Source organism: Carettochelys insculpta, chromosome 6, assembly GCF_033958435.1.
Source record: "Carettochelys insculpta isolate YL-2023 chromosome 6, ASM3395843v1, whole genome shotgun sequence".
NCBI lineage: Eukaryota > Metazoa > Chordata > Testudines > Carettochelyidae > Carettochelys > Carettochelys insculpta.
The window spans coordinates 116,689,347-116,711,027 of record NC_134142.1 but is presented as its reverse complement, the minus strand read 5'-3'; the positions used below and the strand labels follow the sequence as shown (position 1 = coordinate 116,711,027).

Here is a 21,681-nt window from a genome sequence, read left to right as displayed (position 1 = left end):
TCTAATGCTCTAAGAATGTTGCTTTCAAACAGAACTTGTAATGAAGAGTCAATCATTTTCAAACTTAAAAGGACCTGTTTTAGAAGAGATCACTCAACTGTCTGTCCTCTCCCAACTGCACTTAGTATTACTCCTTTGAGTAAATCACTGATTGGGATGGTTTGGGTTTTTTTGCATATGAAAAACTAAAACTGCAGTTCCCTGTTCCAGTCCCTTCTGATAGGTGAGGAGTGGAAGTGCTAGTCAGTTGTGTGGAGCAGGATCAAAGTAGCACCGCATGAGTTAAGCTTATCTCCCACAGGATCTTGCAGGAAATTTCCACTTAAAGCCTCCTAAGCAGAGACACTTGGAGGTGTGATGCAAAGTATGGGTGGACAAAGCTGTGTTGCTGATTTGAAGACATTTGGCTCCTTTGAGAATTGCATTAAGTAAGCTGACAGAGCCTTCTCTGAGCAGCCCCAAAACATACCTGGTTGCTTGCCACCTTCATTTGGTAACAGAAGCACACAGTAATAGACTCCTGCATTTGACTTGTATTTCCTTCTCTTGCTGTGTCTTGCTTGTCTGCTTTTATTCTTTGCAATATATTCGCCAAGATAAATTTCCCTCCTTTTCTTTCTTCAGACGCTAATGATTCGGGACTGGTGGATGTGTATGATCATCAGTGTAATGTTTGAATTTCTGGAGTATAGTCTGGAACATCAGCTTCCAAACTTCAGTGAATGTTGGTGGGATCATGTAGGTACTGCACTGTGTCTGTCTTAAATGCTGAAAACATCTTGATTATCTGACACACGTATGGCCCAAACAGATATATAGTCACAGTGGTACTGTGCTATGTCATTGGTTTGACATAGCCAGAAATCATCCATGTACCATCTGTCAGGTATATATTTATTCAGTTGTATATGCCCATGAAGGTGATTTTGAGTTTTAGCTCATCACTTACTTCCACTTCCTTTAATGGATTAAAACTGAATATTTGTTGCTTAGTAGAAAACCCTTCTCTTGTATTATGATTATCCAACTATCAGTGGGTATATGAATACCTTTACTGAGAAACGTTTTGTAGCTTTTCAGCCTAACTGTTCTGTGGAATGGTGGTCTTATTGTACACAATTAGGTGTCAACCCATATTTCTCTCTGTTCCTGCATACATTGTACAGCCCCCATTAATCTTTACTTAATGGATACAAAAATTTAAATATATCTTTGTGATGGTGGTATAAATCACAATATTTAAAAATGCGAGGAACCCAAAAATTACAGCCCTGTATGCAGTTTGTGTGTATTTATTTTTGTCGTCTTTTGCGTGTGAGCTTATTGAACTCATGTTCATCTTGTTTCTTCTTTGATGTATTTCAAATCCTTTGCAAACATTTTATTTCTTTATTCAACTGAAACCAAACCTAGGTCTTTTTAAAAGACTTTGCTGCAGTACAGTAAATTAAATTTGTCTTTGCTAGGTCCCTTCTATTGTGTTGGGGGCTGAAATTAGAAAGTCATCCCCAATGCCATTTAAGCTATTTGGCGTTGCAGTGCAGATAGGACCATGCAATGTCTAAATTACACTAAACACCAAGATTTTGGTTTTTGTCCAGCTGTTGAAGCCACAGATGCCTTAGGATTCTTAACATTAAAATTTTAAGGTTTCTCTGAATGTGATGCTATTTCATCCATACATTTTTTTTTTTGCATAAATTCTTTTTTTTTCCTGTACTGTCAGCTCTTGAGGAAAAAGTACTTTCTTATTGTTTAATCCATAACATTTTAAATGTTTGCTTTCTTTTTAAACATTCCTAAAGAAAACAAAGAAGATATCTATTTGATCATTAATAGCATCCGATAATGCTGCCATAGTAGAAGTAACAAAGTGAGCAACTTTGAGAGTTGCTCTCAAGTGCAGAATTAAAATGAGCAGCCAATATTTCCAGTTCTGGGACTCCTTGAGGAAATTACTGCTCAAGAGTGAATAGCAGAGCATGTGAGAAATTCAGCTCTCCCAGAACTTTACATCCTGAACCTGGAGACACATTAATCCAGCCAGATATGGGAAAAGATAGGCGCATGATCCAGAAACACTTCAAATCCAATGCAGCGCAGGCTGGTCATACTTTTTATTCGGTATTCTTTACATAGCTGCTGGAACTAGGAGTGTGGGATGTGCTGCAGCACCCCAGGGCTTGAAGTGTTTCCAATACAGACAGGTTTTACAGTTAGGGTGAATGGTTGTCAGCACTCACTTAAAAAAATTGTTCCAGCGCCCCTGTGCTTTAAAATGTTCTCAGCAGAGAGTAGGTGATGTGTAGTGCCGCAGCCACATTGAGCGGTGGGAGATGGTTTTACAGTAAGAGGACTTATTATCTGAGGAAGAATGTTTATGCTTTCCACCTGCTTAAATATCTGGTGCCCATTGGATGCATGTCTGGGTGGTTTGTCTTTCAGCATGTGACAGGCATGTGTCCTAAGAATCATAATACAGTAAACCCTCAAAACCCTCACCAGCTGCACATGGTCCAGCTGACCCCCCACGCCCAGCTCTGGCTCCAGCTCACCACCCCACATGTGCAGCTCCAGTTCAAACACCCCACCCCCCGTAGCTCTGGTTCAGCCCTGCCCCCATGCGCAGCTCCAGTTCACATCCCCTGGCCCCAGTTCAAACACCCCACGGCCTGGCTCACCACCCCTGCACATGGCTCTGGCTCAACACACCCTCAGCGTGGTTCCAGCTCACCACCCCCGCCCCCCCTGCAGCCCTAACCTACCCCAGGCTTAACCCACTCTCCCCTTCCCATGGCCCCAACCCACCGCCAGGCTTAACCCTCCCCAACTGCCCCCCAACCCCAGGACTAACTTTGCAAAAAGAGCTCCAGGTACTCCTGCTGCTTCCCCAGCTACAGAAAATGCATTCTGCTGGGGGAAAAGCACCCCCCCCACCCCTGACTTATGTGAAATTCGGGTTACTCAAGGGCTTGTGGGAGTGGACCACTCAGTAAATCGAGGGTCTGCTGTATTGGATGAACTAGCTGTTCTAGAATAACTCGTTCTTTGTGAATGAAAACATGTACCATCACATAACATTGTATAGTATTTGCAATGCACCGCTTTCACTAGCCAATTAAGGTTTTTTTGTGGCTCTGCTGCTTCAGTGTTTTTTTTTTACCCATTTCAGTGGATAATGGACGTAATCCTATGCAATGGATTTGGGATTTATTGCGGAATGAAGACTTTGGGATGGCTTTCTTTGAAAACCTATAAATGGCAAGGACTTTGGAACATTCCTACGTACAAGTGAGCTGCTTTATAAAGTTTTTTTTTAATTATCAAAAATAGCAGAACTCAAATGAATTAGTATCAGAGAGGTACCTGGGGTAGTCTGTGTCCACAAAAACAACGAGAAGTCCTGTGGCACCTGATAGACTAAGAGTTATTGGAGCATAAGCTTTTGTGGGCAAAGACCCATTTCGTCAGATATGTGCTTACGCTCCAATAAATCTTTTAGTCTATAAGGTGCCCCAGGACTTCAAATAAATTAGGGGATTTTATTTAAAATATACTAAAACACTGCATCAGAGGCAAAGCTTTGTTTGCTTTAAAGATTTAATTTCTGTACTCAAACCAAGAATTTTTTTAAATAAACCCAATAAGGGAATTTTGGGCTATTCCTTTGCTTGCCTTATGAGTCTTATTTTAGCTGCATCTACACTAGCCCGTTCCTTTCGGGAGGGGCATGGTAATAAGCGAGTTGGGAAGATGCTAATGAGGTGCTGCCATGAATATGCAGCATCTCGTTAGCATAATAGCAACACTCATGATTCAAAAGCACTCTTTTAGAATCACACGCCTTCCGTGTAGGCGGAGGCCTTTTGTAAAGACATCCCCCCCCAACCCAGACTTTGAAAACCCCTTCTTCCTGTTTGGTTTTAGGAAGAAGGGTCTTTTGAAATCCGGGGGGTCCTTTCAAAAGGGCCCCATCTACACAGGCAGCCTGCAATTCAAAAGCGACACTTTTGAATCGCGCAGAGCCACCATTATGTTAATGAGGCACTGCATATTTATGGCAGCAACTCATTAGCATCTTCCCAACTCACTCATTACCATGCCTCTTCTGAAAGGAAGGGGATGGTGTAGACGTAGCCTTTACATTCTTATGTTGGAAGTGTTTAAGGCCTGTGTGATTAAACAGACTTGTGTCATGAAGGAACCAACTTGTTCTTTTGAGTTTTGTAATGGAGCAACAGGTGCTTAGTCTGACTTTCCAGGGGAGGCAGCAGATAAAAACTATTAACAGACTCTGGCTCCTAACAAGAACCAGCTTTATCTGGAGATAACAACAAAAGGCATATGGCAGTTTAGTATCTCTTAAGCCTCTGTTTGCTTCTAAAAGGGATGTCATCTTCTAACAGGAGTTTTTATGCCAGCATTCTTGAAACTTACTGGTGGTTGCTGCTCTGCTGTTGCCCTGTTCTCTTCCATCACTTGAAATAATTAAGATTGCATTTTAAGCAGAGTTAAGGGTGAGTTGAATTGCACACCCACCAATGTGCTTCACAAGCTGTGACAACTCAGAACTTCAGCCTGTATTAACCAGTAAAGGAGAGATGTCTGTCATTCAGATACTTCATGATTTTCCTTATACCTTCACCAAAGCTGTTCTGATTTTATCATATCTGTGAATGAACAGCAGTAGAGAGCTGCAGTTTAAGGTATGGGGTATGGAAAAGAAACGAGGTGAGAACTAGATAATTTAGGAAGTCTGCCTTACTAAATGCAACAATATAATAGAAAACATATTAGCATCCTTTTTGTTTCCAGTTTATTTGACCATGTGTTTGTCATTTTTCCATCAGCCATTAGAGTTTGGTAGAGGTTGAACCTCTCTCATCCAGCACCCTTAGGACTTGACTGGTGCCAGACAAGAGAATTTGCTAGACCATGGGAGGTCAATATTGTCTAGCACATTACCAACCTATCTACTGCTTTCTGTGCTCTTAGAAGACATTTAGAGGGTAAATTACAGCTAAATAACAGCACAGAACACTGAGAGCCAGGACTGCTATTTAGAAACAAACTGAATGGTATCACGGGGAAACTTGGCCACACCCATGATAAGTGGTCATCCAGCTAACCAAAATCATGCCAGATTATGGATGTTGCCAGATGAGGGTTCTAAATTAGAGAGGTTCAACCTGTAGTAAAACTAGCCTTTTTGACTGTCTTATCCATCTGCTGTAGAGGCAAGTTGAAGTGCCTATAACACCAAAACTTTCAGAATTGAAATGGGAAAGTAAGATGGTGCTGCTTTCTTTCTTACATCATTAAAAGCTGTGCACATATGATTGTCCTCTAGCCATCCAATTTATGCACTATGGTTGTGTAACAGAAGAGTGCGTTCAGTGAAGAGTGAAGCATATGCAATAGCTAGTGGGTTATTTTGTGACTACTGATGCTGAGTAAATATTAAAATGAACTTGGTTTCATGATTTGAATGTCTGAAAATACAGCACCCTATAACAGCATCTTGCCCATTGCCATTTCTGGATTTCACAGTCAGTTGTGTGGAAACCAGCCATGTTTATAAATTAATCTGAAATAAATACAGCCAAGGACTGTTGTGTCTCTCATCTAAAGATGGAAGATCTTTTGTGAGCAAGGGTGTCCTCTAACTTACTTATGAGCGACCAGATCAAGAACATTCAAGGCTTCAGTACAGTTGTATCATTATTTCTTCAACTCCTGTGTTTTAAAAATGCCCTTTGATAATAGTTAGGCTCTAATCCTATGCATGCACTATTGGTACTGAATTAGGTTTGTGGGGAATGCTCTGAGTTAATTACAGCTAGGCTGGAAGTTATCTACTTAGTGCAATATAAATTCAGGTTTGTAAAAATTAAAGTGATATGTGCCTAACTGGTGTTTAAATAAGGGCAGATTGATGCACTGCAGCTTTCACTTAAACGTATGGGTATATTACTGAGTGAGTGGAGGCCCCCTCAGTGCAGTAAAGTTTGGTGGCTTGAACTAATACCTGATTTTAAAAAAAAGTTTAAAATGTGTTTGTAAACATTTGATATTTTTCTGTCACTTTACACTGGTGTAAGAGTGATGTGTGGTGGCTTTTTTTTACAGAGGTAAAATAAAGAGAATTGCTTTCCAGTTCACACCCTATAGCTGGGTCAAATTTGAATGGAAACCAGCATCCAGCCTGCGCCGATGGCTAGCAGTTTGTGGCATCATCTTTGTAGTAAGGAAACTTCTCTTTTTAAACTTAACTTTTATAAAATCACTTGTTTGCAAGACTCATAAATATGTTAATGGTAATTTTGTTTTTGATTTCTGTCAGTCCTAACTGTAGTATATGGGACACCCTGGAATTGGGACTGTCTACCTTTCCTGTCTCTCAGTTGGTTTTCAGAAATATGTTTAGTGCTGATGAGGTGCTTTGCTCCAATTCTAAGTAGTTTAACATGCACACTGAACATCATTACATTAATAAATTTTGCTGCCTAAAGTTCAGACTTCATATGAAAATACTCCTGTTCTTCCCCATTTCACAGGAAATATTATCAAATGGACATTGGTGGTCGCTCGAAACCAGGCTTTAAAGTTCAGCACTTCAGGCTCTGGGCAGTGTGGATCTAAACCACAGTGTTTGGGCTCAGGCCTATCTAATTAAAACATCAAAGACAAGATAAGGTTGCTAAATAATTTGATGATCATATTGGACACTCAGCTTAGTCTAGCTGTGTTCCGCAGGGTTAACGTATTTCTGTAGCTATCTCAGAACAGTCACATGTGCAGAGTAAGTGGAGAAATGCAAAAATGCTGCACACTAAAATGCTTTTGATGCTTTCTCTAGATACTGAATTGGATTATTTATATTATGTACATTTGATAAGCATAGTGTTCTAACAGCTGCTTAATCAGTCTGCAGATTTGCAGAGAATGATGATCTGCATGAAAATCTGAAGGTATTTTTATTTTATGGGTTGCCTAGCAAATTTTTCTAATTTTTTGTTACGTATGGCATCTTAGATTGAATTTAGAATACTTGCCATACTTATTGGAGAAGATAAATTGCAGGTTTGTGGAACTGTCTTTTTAGTACAAGTCATGTATTATCTGTAACTAACAATTTGTGGGAGCACCTACAACATATCTTAGGGTGAATGTATACTTAATGGAAGAACAACCTGTAAAGATTGAACTTCCACAGTTCGATTTTTGCTCATCTGGTGTAGACGTGGCAAAATCAACCTCTCTGGGCTCACCCGTCGACCCCTGTACGCCACGCGATGAAGGGACATTTGTGCGAGCCTGAAGAGGCCTGGACTACACTAGATAAGAAAGTCAATTCTGTAAGTCGAGTGTAGCTATGCTAATGGTGTAGCTAGTGTCGCATATCTGAAATCGACTTTTTATCCTAGTGTAGATGCAGCCGTAGGCACTTTGCAAACCACATGCATGATATTTGAAAAAGAATTCAGACCACCCAACTTTCTGTAATATAAAACGTCTTATGTGATAGATTTAAATCCTACAACTGATTTGCTAAGATTGATGCTGTTTTTTCTGTGGATGGAAGTAAACAGCAATATTAATAAAAACATTCTGCCTGTCTACAAAGAGCTCCTGACACCCCACATACAAGTAAATTTCATGCACAGTAAAAAAAAAAAAAAAAAAGCCAGCTGTTAGTTGGCAGGGCCTATTGCCAAATCTGTAGAAGCTGTAGAGTTCATGTTCAGCTTGGGCAAGCTGAAGTCAAAGTGATTCTCTTGGCAAAAAACAGCTTGCAAAGTGATCATTAAACTATCTCCATCTAGCAGCTACACCTTTGATTTAATTAATCACTTGTTGCCATTTTTTTTACTGTCTATAATCTAGAGCAAGAAATATCTTTCAACCCAGCTAATCTACCATAATAATCGTAATTGAAGTGGGACCCATTGTTGGGGTTCTTTCACTTTAACAATTGAGTTAATCCACAAAGTCACTTTTTTAAATATATAATGACTGCTGCTCAATGAGGTCTTATCGGTGACATGTAATTAATGCCAAAAATTGGGTCTGTTTCATGGTATTTTGTGTGTGTGTCTATAATCAGACTCTTCAGGCCTTTGGAAGAACAACACCTATGCTTTTAGAATTCATTAGTGAGAGTTCTAAAACTTTTTAAAATCGCCAAATAAACTTGGGTAAAACTAGAGTTAAGATTGATGCCACACTTCATTGGTGCCTCCTCACGTGCCTTACAAGAACAATTATCTTTTTAAAAAGATAATTGCTTCCATGAACCCACCTTTTAATGGTCTTTCTGGCACGTGACAATGCTCATATCTTGATAGAGGGGGTAGTATGAGTTCTGGGACAGAACAGAATGTTACGGAACCCTGACAATAACTTTAGGTCAAGCTTTAACTAAGTCTTCTGTCCAAATCGTCTTTTTTTCAGGGAATGCAATGGGAGAGCAGAGGAAGCTTACATCCCCACTTTTCTTTTGATTCTCCTAATCCTGGCAGCCTTCTACAATCTCATTCCCTGTACCCTCACTGTAAACCTGGATATGGGCTGCTGAGATGGGTGGGGTCCAGGTGAACCAGTACCTTAATCATTGTATGTGTGTTAGCAGGAGGTGGTGGTAAAGGAAGTACTATGCTTTCTTATGATGAAATACAGAAGCTTAACTGAGTGAAGAGAGCAGCAAGTGCTAGTGCTTCTTGAGTGTCTCCTTGGTCCCACTGCTTCTGGCAAACCCTACTCCCCACCACCTGTAGGAGTTCTTAAGAAGAGAAGTCTTGTTCCCCTGCTTCCTCAGACTTTCCTTAATAATTTATCATGGGCTGCTTATCTGGGCCTTCAACCCCCATTAACTTCAATAGGCTCCCAAATTCTAGAGTGAAGTCCTGGTCCTGTTGAAATGGAGAAGAGTTTTGCCATAGACCTCTCTAGTGGAGCTCGGATTTTGTCCCTAATCTTGAGATTAACTATAACTGGCATTTTCAACGTATTTCAAGATGTGACCAGATGGTAGCGCTGCATAATGCAGAATTGATGGGCATGTTTTCTCGCGGCTCTTTGTGTACATTCTGAGTCCATTTTCTGTTATTGGGGTAAATGTGGGGGTTGTCCTGGCTTTACTCACTAAACCCTTTTTTAATTAAATTGTAAGTGTCCTTTTTTCCTTCAGTTTTTATTAGCAGAGCTGAACACGTTTTACTTGAAGTTTGTCCTGTGGATGCCACCTGAACACTACTTGGTCCTGTTACGACTCGTCTTCTTTGTCAATGTGGGAGGTGTGGCCATGAGGGAGATCTACGACTTCATGGATGACCCGTAAGCCAGTCCTTTTGTTTATGCAGTGTCAAGCTTCAATGGCTTTCCTTTTAGCCTTGCTGCAGCTTGCTGGTGCAAGTACCATAGAAGTGGATCAGCCTACTAGGGCAAAGAAACCCGCACTTGTCTTATTTTCCACTGTTTACTTTGAATGTAAAATGTATCCCCTCTTGTAGACTACACGTGGCCGACAGCAGAGGTCATTGTAGAACATTTTACATATGCAGTCATGAATTTCAGTTTTTCTTGAGCAAAAAATAAACCAGCCTTTGAAAATGTTCTGTAAACATTTAAATTACTCAGATCACTACTGTTTTTTTGTGCAAGGGAGCACTGAACTCCATTTTCACATTTACAAATCTGGTACTACGCTCTGTAGACTTAGCTTCATGGTCCAGCCCTAAACGCTTTCTCTTACAGAGGCTTCTTTCTTGAGCTATCATCCAGCATTTTTTCTGGTCCCCTGGAACTTCAGCGGCACCATCTTGCTAATCACAGGACCCTCTAGTGATGCATTTTAGGTCACAGAGCTTTCTCCCTCACAACAGTGCATGTGCTTTGGCACCTGTCAGATTGCTCCTATTTAAGCATCATGTTTGTCCATGCTGCTTTTTTTGTTTCTGCAGACTGTACGATTTGAGAGTGCTTAGTTCTCAAGTTCAGTTTTTGTGTTAATTTACAGTGGTAATGTCACAAATTGGCTGACCACGCTTCTTAAGGCTGACACTTCTTCTGGCTTCAAGGGATTCTCGTTGTATGTCATTGACCAACACAAAAAGTGTCTTGTGTTCAGAATTCAGGGTTTCAGCACTTTGAAGATCAGATTCACTTGCAAGGCTTTGACTCATAGAACTGGAAAGAAGGGTCACCCAGATTATTTAGTTGGATTTAAGAACATTCGGCAGTGACAGGTGGCCCCTGCCCCCTGGTGTCGGACCTACTGGTTTGGGACATGCCTCCATCTCAAAGGTAAGCCATGGTCTCTACCTTTTGTTGGTGAGCTCCTCTCCTTAGCAGCATACCTCCCCTGTGGTCCTTGTGTCTCAGTTGAAAAGCAACTCCTTTGCCTTCTGTTCAACCACATGGCATAACACTGAGACTTAAGAGAATCATCAGTCACCCATGTCTCGTTGCTGATTCAGCATGTTGCCATTCTTTTAGTGAATTGAGTCACATAAATAAGGAATTAATCTAGTGAGCAAACAAACTCATCCCCAGTTACCATATCACTGCCACCATCTCTACCTACCTTTTTGTTTACCTTAATAGGTAAGGTGACTGCCATCAGCTCATTTGAAATTCAGTTCTTCTGATTCATCAACAGACCTAATCTGCATAGGTTCTTCGTGGAAAGCTGAGGAATCTAATGCCACTGGAATCTCATTAATATCCTCTGTTCACTTCATCTGACCTTGGTTCCTTAGTGTTTCCCATGCCTTCACACCAGAGATGACACACTTTTTTTTAGTCATCACTGTTAGTGTTTGTCCCACCGCAAATCACCTTGAGTCAAGAAGTCTTTTGATGGATTCTTCCAGTTTTGAATGGTAAGAAATAGTGATTTGTGAAGAGCAGGCTGTTCTGAATACTTAATACTTTGGATAGACGCTTAACACATCCAGTCTGTTCCCTGTGAGAACTGCTTTGGCCTCTTAATTCTTGAAAAAGGGATAAAGACTAGGATATTCCACTGGTCGCTTTTTACCTAAGTTAATGCCAAGATGCCGTATTCCTGAAGGACGGAACTGTTGCAGAGCCAGCCAAAGATCCTAATCAGCTTCTGTATTCCTACAGTGTACAACATAAAATGCAATAAAGCTTAACAAAGACATTCATCTCTTCCAATTCAGGGTCATTTGTGATCTTTTCAGCAATTTAGAGTCAGAGTGTCTAGAATTTTGTGGTCCTCCTGATAGACAAAGCATCGTACATTTTAAATAATGCGTCATCAGATTTATGGTTCTAGTGCTGTGAGGCTGTTACCGCTACAGTTTCCCATGCATAGCATCCAAAATTGGACAGTTGCCACAGTTGAGAGCAGAAAAGCCCTGAATCCAGAAGGGGTCTTCCTTAAAGAATTCTTTGGTGCATTGAACTTAACTGGTAGGTGCATGGCATCTGGAGTTATGGTCTCTGAATCTTCCTCTTTCAGGTGTTAGGCCTTTTCCAGAAAGCCTGGCGTAATGCCCTGGATTTTATTCTTGATCCTCAAGCAGAGTGACTTCCTTTTACAATGTTTTCCCAACTGAAGAGCCTGTAACAAGCTTATATTCCTTCAACATCATCAGTCTGAGTATGTCCCTTTCATCAGTAGTCATCTGTGACTCTAATTCTCCTTCCTTAGTTCTGTCATGAGCTGGGCTCCTGAAGAATGGCACATGAAAATAAACAGATTTCTGCTTTGCTCATCTACTCTCCTAGGTCGGAACAAGGTTCTTGAAATATTTTTGGTTTGTGTCTTTGTCTCTGCCCACCTCTCTCTTTCTCTCCATTTCTCAGGCTGTTTCCATCTTAGCCTATTTAATCCTAGTCACACCAGACAATACTTTATATTGTGGCTCCAGAGTTCCCTTGTTCTAGAGCCAGGAGACTTTTTTAAAATTGGATGGTGTCTCTTCAGCTCCATCTGCCTCTAACTGTAAATTATGCTTCATTTACCCTATTTTGTTTTCCCCAATATGCTTGGACTGTTATGTCTAACTTGAGTTAATGATGGTGTCAGGTGTGGCTCTCAAGGGCTATGCGCTTAGAAAAATATGCATTTGTTTCTGTGTGGATGTGTTTCTGGCCTGTGTCATGCAAGTCTGCTCCAGGGAGGCTGCAGAAGGGTACTGTTTCCTCCACTGCTCGTGCAGTCTCCCAATGAGCAGCTGTGTTTGGAGCTGGTAGTATCGGGAGACTTCTGTCCTTTCCATTCCCTGATACAGCTGTTTGTCAGCTTCCTGGTTGGTTGCCTGTTGCATTGTAGGGGAGAGACATGCATAGTTCTGGTTGCCTCATTGCATGCTTCCCTACCAGGCAGTGGCAGCCAAGGGAGCATGATAGCTTCAAATGGATTTACCTGAGGCAAGCGAATAAGCAGCATTACAACCCATCGAGGTTCTAGGTGTGGTCCATGTGCAGGGTTGCCTGTTTCCATGTTGATGATTTCTCTACCGGTATTACTAAAGTGAAATTCACATAAAGCCAGGGCATGTGAAGTGAGATGCATGCTGATTGCACACAACATTGACTGTTGGAGGCGTGTGCTTCCTCTGCACCCAATCAGCACACCTCACAAATTCTAGGCGTGCAAGTGCAATTAGCAAAACTGCCCTATCCTAGGAGACCAGCTGGGTTATGCCAGTTTTGCAGCCCGCTGAGATGAAGGAGGGCCACTTATGTGGCTCAGTCGCTAACCCAGATTCCCATCACAGGGTAAGTTGTCGAGGGATAGATTTCCCCTCCCCTATACAGCCAACAGCTGAACCCCAGGAGTGGGGAAAACGGGAAAATACCCAATGATGGCTCCCAAGTTCTCCCTTTAGCCACTCTCTGGCCTCTTCCTATACCACTTGCACCAGAAGCTACAGGATGGAGGGTAGGAGTCAGCTGCATCAGCCCTATGGATTGACTTAAGCTCCTTTTGCATTGCCTGGAAGGACAAGGCAGAAACCGTACCAGAAGTATTGAGTGTGGCCTCTGACCTTTGTCCTTTTTGACATGTTCAGTGTTGCAGTTGAGCCCCCGTAAGTCCGTGGCTCTAGCACAGATGTCATGAGCAAGCTAGTAATGCCTGCTGGGGAAATGTCCTAAGCCAGGTATCTATTTGGAAGAGTGCTGCTGAAGGGAGCATTGTAGTCATCCTGATACATTGATTTCCCCAGCCTTGTGTAGCTTTTCTATTTCCTGTTCTTCACCATTCTGCTTCCCCTCCCCAATACTAGCCCTGATAGCTCTGCCACTCTGCTCTGTGCTGCCCGTGGTAGTTTCACTTAGCAACTTGAGAGGCCATCAGAGTGGGACAGCATGGGCGGGATTGGCAAACGGTGGGAGTATGTAAGACAGTAAACACAGAATGAAAGAAGAAAATCAAGTGAAAGTGTGAGGTGCTGCTATCAGAGGAAACAGCTCTTGTGTTCATGATTAATGAAGAAAAATGGTAGATACTTTGTATCACTTGTCTCTGCTTTTTACCAGAGACAGAGTGGGAAGGTAACAAAGGCCAAATTCAGTTGTGTCTATTAGAGTTTTGATTAGTGAATTCTTGTTGTGATATTGGTGTTTTGGGGGACACAGGTAATCTTTAGTTTAGAGATGGGAGATGCTGGTAGAAGGCTTGAGGACTAGGTAGTGGGGTGGAAGGGAACAGGAGGGTACCAAACAAAGTGTGTGTGCTGGCAGTGGCAGTAGCTGTCCTATAAACCGGGGCAGTCTTTTTGTTTCATTTGTACAATTCCTAGCACAATCCTTATCCTTGGCTAGGGTGTCTAGACTCTGTGGAAATACGGATGGCAATCCTGCACTTGTTTGGAAAGGTTGTATACAGTGGAAAGTGAATGCAGAGAATTGTTGGCTGAGCTAGGCAAAGGACAGGCATCTCCCTTCCAAAGCATGGTACCTGGCATGGTTTCACTTGAGTCAAATGGCATTTTATTGCTGGATGTCTAATTTTTACATCAGTTTTCTGAAATGCAGCCCTTAATTATGTCTCTCAGCTCTCTGGACAAATGGGCACGATTCAGGGTATTTAGATGGTAGACTAAAACTTCCAGTTCAAAGTGCCTTCATAGCAGGAAATGATTGGTTTCACTCCATGCTGTTGGGTACTACTACTTCATGTGAACTTGGTGCTGTGAGAAAGGTAACCAGAGTTCCTAATTCAGTGCAAGATGCACAAAGGACATTGCAGAGTTGCCTTTGGTAAAACTTCACATTAGGGAAATTGAAGGAACAAAAGTTTGGCACCATATAGTTTCAGTCACAAAGCCTTCGTTACATATACTGCTGGTGGATTGTCACTTCACTTGTTAGGCTCAGTGAAACTGACAAACAGCTCATTACAATGAATTATATTGGGTGCCAGTGGGCAGAGGGAAACAAAGGGGCCTTCCCCAAAACCTCTGGACCAATGCTAGCAGCAAGACATAATCAGCACAAATAAGCCAGTCTTCTAAAAGATGACGTAAGTGCTCCCATGACTTAGGTTACATGTGAATACAAATTATTATCCCTAAAGTTTCTCTTGTAGAAGATAGACTAACAGTTGGAATTTAACCTTTAGGAATGTCGGATAACACCTCCTGGGAGGTGTTTTCCATAGGTACATTATTATATGGTCTTGAGGCATAAAGGAATAAATAAGCAATACATATATTGGTACAATTATAAATGCTACCCTGCTTTCTGGGCTCAGATAGGCATCTGCGAAGGGTTTACACCATCACTCGCATTGACATGTTGGACCTTTCCTTGAACTGGGCTGAGGAAGATTTATCATCTTTCTTCTTTCCATACAAGATGAGACTCGCAGACCCCTTCCAATGAATTATGATGCTGTAATTCAAGATAAACCCCAATTACTGCTTTCACACCCAAAGGTTATGATGAATAACTGCAACAAGCCTTTGTGAAAATGGGCCATGTCTGGCTCACCTAGAATGAAAGTTTTGGGGCCTGTTTTGTGTAACTTTATGTTAAAGATTTTAATCCAGCATAATACAGTATCAGGATCTTGGCCCTTCATAAATCTACCGACTGGGGCGTGCATTGTCTAATATGTGGAGCTTATGCCCTTAAAGACAGTGTCTGGTCCACAGTGAAAGAATATGAAGAGACTGGGGCAAAAGTGAAGACACCCAGTAACCAACACTGTGTCTCTTGTTAATGGTTGAATAAGCAGTCTGTATGCAGTGAGCTGTTTTCTGAAAATCGTCTTGTGTTTTAAACACCACTCTACAAAGAACCTCTCATCCCTTGAGAAGTGGACAGACCTCTAACTGCAGTGAGACCCCCTCACAGATGACTTATACCAGCTAACACAGTGCAAGCCCAAGGGGCTGTTTAAGTGTGGTGTAGATGTTCAGATATGGCCTGGAGGCCAGGCTCTAGGACCCTCTGAGGTGGGAGGATCCCAAAGCTCAGACTACAGGCAGAAGCCTAATGTCTGTCCCACAGATAGAGACCCTTATCTTAAGGCTCTTCAGCCTGACTCAGGTGGTACAGGCCAGTTGTGGGGTTTTAATTGCAGCGTAGGCATACCTCAGCAGAGCCAGTGCCTTGGGATTTCCTTGTAAATATTCAGAGGTTTTGCTTACACTTTTGGTAGTGTTTAGTCCTGAGTGTCACTGATCCCTTCAGAGTTCACTAGCCATTCTACCTTGCAGTGTTGCAAGTCCTCTTTTGCTTCCTGGCACTTGAAAAGGACTAACTAAAAGGCAGATTAAATGCTGAGACCGTTAATGCTTGTAGATAGTTATACCACCAAGTGCGTTCTAGCTCTTTTGCTGGTCTCAGTGTCTTATTTTCTGATATTAGGCATCTTGCTTTTAAGACCCTCGAGATGGTTGTGTAGGTTTATAGGACTAATAGGGTGGATTTTTGTTTGGCAGAGAATAGTGCTCAGAATGTAGTTCATTCACATCGTTACCAAAAGGCATGAGTAGTATATGTATCCTAGTGTGGCTTAGTGTTCATGGAAGATGATCAGGGAATCAAAGTTCCTATGTTGGAAGCCCACTTTCACCATCAGCTGTTCATCATCTTGACTTGGCCCTATGATTGCTTTGCGCCTATTCACAGATCTATTGAAGTGGAGATATTGAGAAGTAATTCATGTAAAATGTTCTCAATCTCTGAAATGGGCTGTAGGGGAGCAAAAAGTATTCAGTGTTACAGGGAAGATACTCTGGCGTACCGGTCAGTAGCATGTCCATACATTGTATGTTGTACCTCTGTCATAATGGTAGAGCAGCTACTCATGCAATTGGGTAAAGACAAAATATAAAATATTTCCATCCTCCCTGTTATTTTATAAAGATACATCCCCACTGCACATTTGCTGTTAAAATACTAATCACTTGCTTTCTTTGTTTCAGGAAGTTCCATAAGAAGTTTGGTCAGCAGGCATGGCTAGTTGCTGCTATCACAGTCACAGAGTTTCTGATTGTTGTGAAGTATGACCCCTACACCCTAACACTGTCCCTTCCTTTCTACATTACCCAGTGCTGGATCCTTGGAATCATACTTGTGCTTACCTGGACACTATGGCGCTTTTTCATTCGGTAAGCAAAATTGCTAGAGCTCAGATTCTAATGGACACCAGCATGCCAGAACCAGGCTTAGGCAGACCACGTGAAGAGTAGCTTACTGTAGAACAAAAGATTTTCAAATTTGTCTTTTTAAAATTATGTATAATTTAGCATTTTCAGCATCTCACCAGCAGCACACTGAAGATATACAATATCAAATCCATGTGCGAGACTGGATTACATTGTTTTTGATTCATAATATCCACAATGCTTGACTCTTATTTCATGTAATTTAAATATAAATGTAAACAGAACCCTGACAGCCAACTTATACTTCGTTGGTTTAAAGAACTTGTACTAGATTTCAGATTTCTGTTTCTGTGACCCTCACACATTGGTGTACACTGTAAGTGAAGGTCAGCTGTGCAGATCAGCTGCTCAGTAGCCATGGTCACTGCTGTCACAAGTCATGATAGAATTTGCATGCCCAATCTGTGGTACCTTTTAAAGAGGCCCACTTTGCAGAAAGTACTGAGTTATTGCCCCCTCTGGAAATCAGACTTCTCAGGTTGGGTACCCACATTCAGTGGTGGCTTTTGAAATTGTTGGCCTGTATTTTTAGACAATCTATCTGTGTTTCAAAAGCTACTTTCTGACACTAGTGTCTTTAAGGCTATATACATGCCAAACTGGAATTTTTTCAAAGCCTCATTTGAATTATTAGAATGCAGGTACTGTCCGAAATCTGAAAGGCGTGACCTCATGGTCAACATGCAAAAATGACTCAGATGGTTTTTATGTTACCTAATAATCATTAATAATTCTGCATGGTGGTCAACCACTGAAATTTCAGCCTGTAAATAATTCGATAAAATTGCTACTGAAAGTGGGGTATTAGTTTGAAAGTACAGTCTTAACCTGCACAAAAAAAATCCACTAGTTAGCAGAGGTGGAAGAAGTCCCAAAAAAGTTATTTGAGTAAAAGTGCACCTGGTTGGTTTGCTTGCCTTGGGGGGGGAGGTGAGGAGGACAGTACGGGGGCACTTATGTACAAGTTACCAGTGACTCTCTGGAAAACTACTTGAAGTGTGTACACACACACACCACATCTACTTGAAGTGTACACACACACATCTAGATTGTACTCAAGTATCCAGAAGCGAAAGCAGCTGTACTTTTACTCAAGTAATTTTTTGGGAACTTTTTCCACCTCTGCTAGCTCGTGCCCAAGAGATTTCCCCAGACCGTCTCCCCATACATACAGTCATATACGTATGCAAAGTATATTGTGTGTAGCATAGTGGGAGTTTAGTTGTAAAGGTGGTGGGTGAGAGACGTACATTTCCAGGATGACAAACATATCTCTGACAAGCACAGCAGGTGCATACGCATGAGTTGTTGATTTTATATGCTCTTGGCTGCTTGCCTAGCTAGCAGAGCCCCTTTTCAGAAGGTTCTGATGATTCTCACCAGCTTGCAGATGGTAACACCCGCTGAACTGCTCAGGAGCATGACGGGCAGTTCCCTGAGCATCTACCACAGTAACAGGAATTCTCTTCTGCCATATGTTCCTGCTAAAATACCTGAATGCAGAAGTAAGATGGGCTAGTTCCAGACACTTTTAGAAGGCCAATACAGAGGATGTTACCTTGTGGGCCTGGCAAATAGTTTTGCCTGCATGGTTTGTATTTTCTCCATGGGACTAGCTCTAGTCTTATCACTTTAGAAATAAACATCTGAAGGTGCCTCATTCCCCTCTTGGTGTTGTGCCCTGCCGAGGAAAATGGAGATGTTAGCAGAGGTCAAGGAGTAAATTAACCAGTCATGAGGGAGCATGTATTTGAAGAAGCATGCAACTTTGCTGTTATCCAGGTTCAGTGTTTCCCCTGACAACATGATGTAAATATCTGTGCTCCATTTGGGCACCACTTGAGTATTACAGCACCCCATGTGAAGAAATGGACGATGTGCCTTCCTTTTCTCCCTGTCAATTGGTGTTCTCAAAGGAATGAGGTCAGCCCCGGCATGACAGCTTCCCCTCTACACTTCTGCCAAGTGCAGCCTATATTCACAGTATTGCTACACAGGGTAGTAGCAATTTTCAGGTACTAGTACTACATGTAAAAAACGTTTCATGTACTGACTCTGCCCCCTTACAGGGTAAAGGAAGTTCTTGGAAACTTAGTTTGGCTCATTTTGATTCATACTACAGCACTATCTGTCATAATGATCACAGGATTGTATTTGTCCAGTTGTTTTTACTGTAAATCTAAGTGAAATGCTTGACCGTGCTAACAATCTTGTTTTGTTTTTAGTGACATTACCTTGCGGTATAAGGAGATAAGACGACAACAGCAAGAGCACAAATATGAAAAGGACAAATGCTTAAGCAACGGTGATGGACATTCTCCAGTACCAGATAAACAAAATGGGAACAAACTAAGGGAAAGAAAATTTTGAACCAGAGCAGCAGACTAAGGGCTAAGAGAATAACCTTTAAAGTCAGCTTGTTTGACTTGACTGTCAACCTTATTCTAACTAAAACACTTCCATTGTTTACCCATGTCTGAATATCTGGAGAAGGATGTCACCGTGAGCCCCTTCTAGTCAAATTTGGAGAAAGACTACAATAGGTGGAAATTGGAACCTACCTATTGGAAAAAGAAATTATCTTTGCCCGTGTGTTTTCGTAAATCTCTGTGTGCAAAAATCAAGGATTTAGGCAAGTTTTAAAATTAAGTGCAAAGGGAATCCCATGATCTTATTTCCAGTGGCCCATGATATTTCAATTTTGACACTGTTTGTTGGGGCATTAGGAATATTCGTTGTGTGGACTAAATATACATGGCGCTGAACAATTTTGTATTTCTGCTAAAACTGTTTTGATCTGTGAAGTAATTTATGTAATGTTGGTTTCATCCCCCATTAGGAGAAGTTCAGGGACTGAACTTGCAGCAAGATAAACTTGGTGACGTGACTTGAGCATGTGAACAAGTTGCATAACTTGCACAGTATATAATTGTTACATCCCCTGCAATGCTGGGGTTTGCTGCCTTTCTCAAAACTGACTTGCATTACTATGGTGCAACCTATGACTGTTTCATCCTACATCATAGCACTGATTATACAGAAACCCCTCCTTTTGGTTCATTTTTATCCAGGTCATCTCTCAACATAATCAAAGGTTAGATCAGAAAGTTAACCTTCCTTCCTTCCTTTAATGGAGTGAAGTGTGTTACAAACAGGCACCTTTTAATTCCATCAAAGTCTTAAGTTATTTGCATTATTTTCCTTCGTTTGCCAAGACAGCTGTTTTTGGCTTCAGCTGTGAAGGCAGGTAAAGTTCTGTCATTCTTACTATTCCTTCCAGTGCTAGGTCTGATCTTCTAGCAACCATTAGCCAACTGGAAAATGTGTATTCAGCAAGCCACTTGCACAGTAAACAGACACTAAATCCTTTACTATCCTAGCTGAGAGAGCCGGGCTGTCTTGATTACTTTTGGGCCTTTCCTGAGTGATGGTGCAGCATGCCTGCTGTGGACAGCGACAGCGTCTCATAACAAAGTTAGAAAACTGATGTTCACTTCTAATGTCGCTGCTTCTAAAACACACAAGCCACAGTAGAACATCAGTTTGGCCCATGTTGTCCTAAGATACAGGACTCTGTAATGTAACTGTGAACTCTAACCAGCATAACTTTTTGGTTTTCGAAGTACAGCAGTCTTATCTAGCTATTAATCATATTAAACCCAACTTCTGAGAGAAGCTGACTTATCCAGAAGAAAACAACATATATGGAAGAAGAGAATAATAGGTCAGAATTTAAACAGCTTTACCCCCCAGACTTTCAACAGTAGCTGGAGACTTACAAGCCAAAGCTGCTGCCTGCAGCAAAGCACAAATCTTTAACCCATTTTGGGCTCATACTTGAATGATAACAAAAGTGTGTGTGTCTCACATGTTGCTAGTAGCACACATGCTTTTAAACACTGTGCACCAGAAGAGAATTAAAAATTCTACAGTATGTGCACACCCTAAGAAGCTCAACAAAAGAAGCAGAATGTCAGGCCAAAGGAGGCAGGATTGATGGATTGTGGAGGCTGCCTTTCAGAATGGTGATCAGTATGAGGGGTCACATGAGGCTTCTTCCTTGATTGCGTGAGCCATTAAGCAGCTGCTGTTAAACTTTAGGATTTATCATAATGTGGTGATGAATGCTATGGCTGTGTAACTAAATGTTCAGTTCTTAAATGGGCAGGTACTGAGTTGAGCAAATAATTTATTTTTAAACCTTTTTCTACCACAAGTAACATTTTTACACATTCAGATGTATTCATACCTATTTCATTAACTGTTGACTATTAGTAGGTAGTACTAGTGTACGTGTGTTAGTGGGGTCCCATGGGGGCAAGGTTCAGATGTGTTTTCCATTTGCTGTTCATGCTCAATCACACCATGGTCCCTTTTCTAACTTGCCTTTGGTGCATAAACATTCCCATTTTGTGACTCTGGCAGATGGAATGGGGTGAATTTGGCATTTTATTTTTCCTCTCCTCCCTTCCCTTCCCGCTCCCTCCCCGTGAGGACTCTGATATGCAAATTTGAGCAAATTATGGAAAATGCCCACTTCCTAATTCTGAAGTGGGCATCTTAGACAAACACTAATTTGTGTCTACCTGCATTGACTTAAACATGAAGCTTTTAAAGTTACAGGCTGGATAACTGAACAAATAAAATGTTTGCTGGTGTATTCTTGGTATAATCTATCTGTGTGGTTTTCTTTCACACTCACTATGGAGGTATGCAGTTTCTGGCTAATAGGACATGTGCATTTCTATGGCTACGTTTACACTAGCACACTATGTTAAAGTAGCCTATTTCAACGTAAGAACATCAAAATAGGCTACTTCGACGCGTATCGTCTACACGTCCTCCAGGGCTGGTGCTGTCAACTTTCAGCGTCGAAGTAGCGACGGAGAATGTCGAAAGAAGTCGCCCCAGAAGGAAATGCGGAGCTTCCACACACACAAGTGCTCCCCGTTGAAATAAGGGGCCAGCAAAGCCCCAAGCCGCTCCCCTAAAGGGCCCCTCCCAGACACACTCAGCCTGCACAGCA

At 41.6% G+C, this 21,681-nt stretch overlaps 1 protein-coding gene across 3 annotated transcripts in view; it reads left to right on the top strand.

Annotated features, from left to right (window-relative positions):
- The window catches only part of PTDSS2 (phosphatidylserine synthase 2), a 92,320-nt gene extending 70,974 nt beyond the window's left edge, over positions 1 to 21,346 (top strand). Inside the window, exons 7-12 of one of the 3 annotated variants that reach the window (XR_012646047.1) lie at positions 625 to 738; positions 3,173 to 3,291; positions 6,130 to 6,244; positions 9,191 to 9,336; positions 10,130 to 10,305; positions 16,413 to 16,530. Coding sequence is in view for 1 of the 3 variants with exons in the window: in XM_074997942.1 (XP_074854043.1) it covers positions 625 to 738; positions 3,173 to 3,291; positions 6,130 to 6,244; positions 9,191 to 9,336; positions 16,413 to 16,598; positions 18,881 to 19,025 (825 nt within the window). In the remaining 2 variants the exon portion in view is untranslated. Of the gene's footprint in view, positions 1 to 624; positions 739 to 3,172; positions 3,292 to 6,129; positions 6,245 to 9,190; positions 9,337 to 10,018; positions 10,306 to 16,412; positions 16,599 to 18,880 lie in introns of those variants that run through there. The other 2 variants (XR_012646046.1, XM_074997942.1) reach the window with 2 other exon arrangements.
- The last annotated feature ends 335 nt before the right edge of the window (positions 21,347 to 21,681 follow it).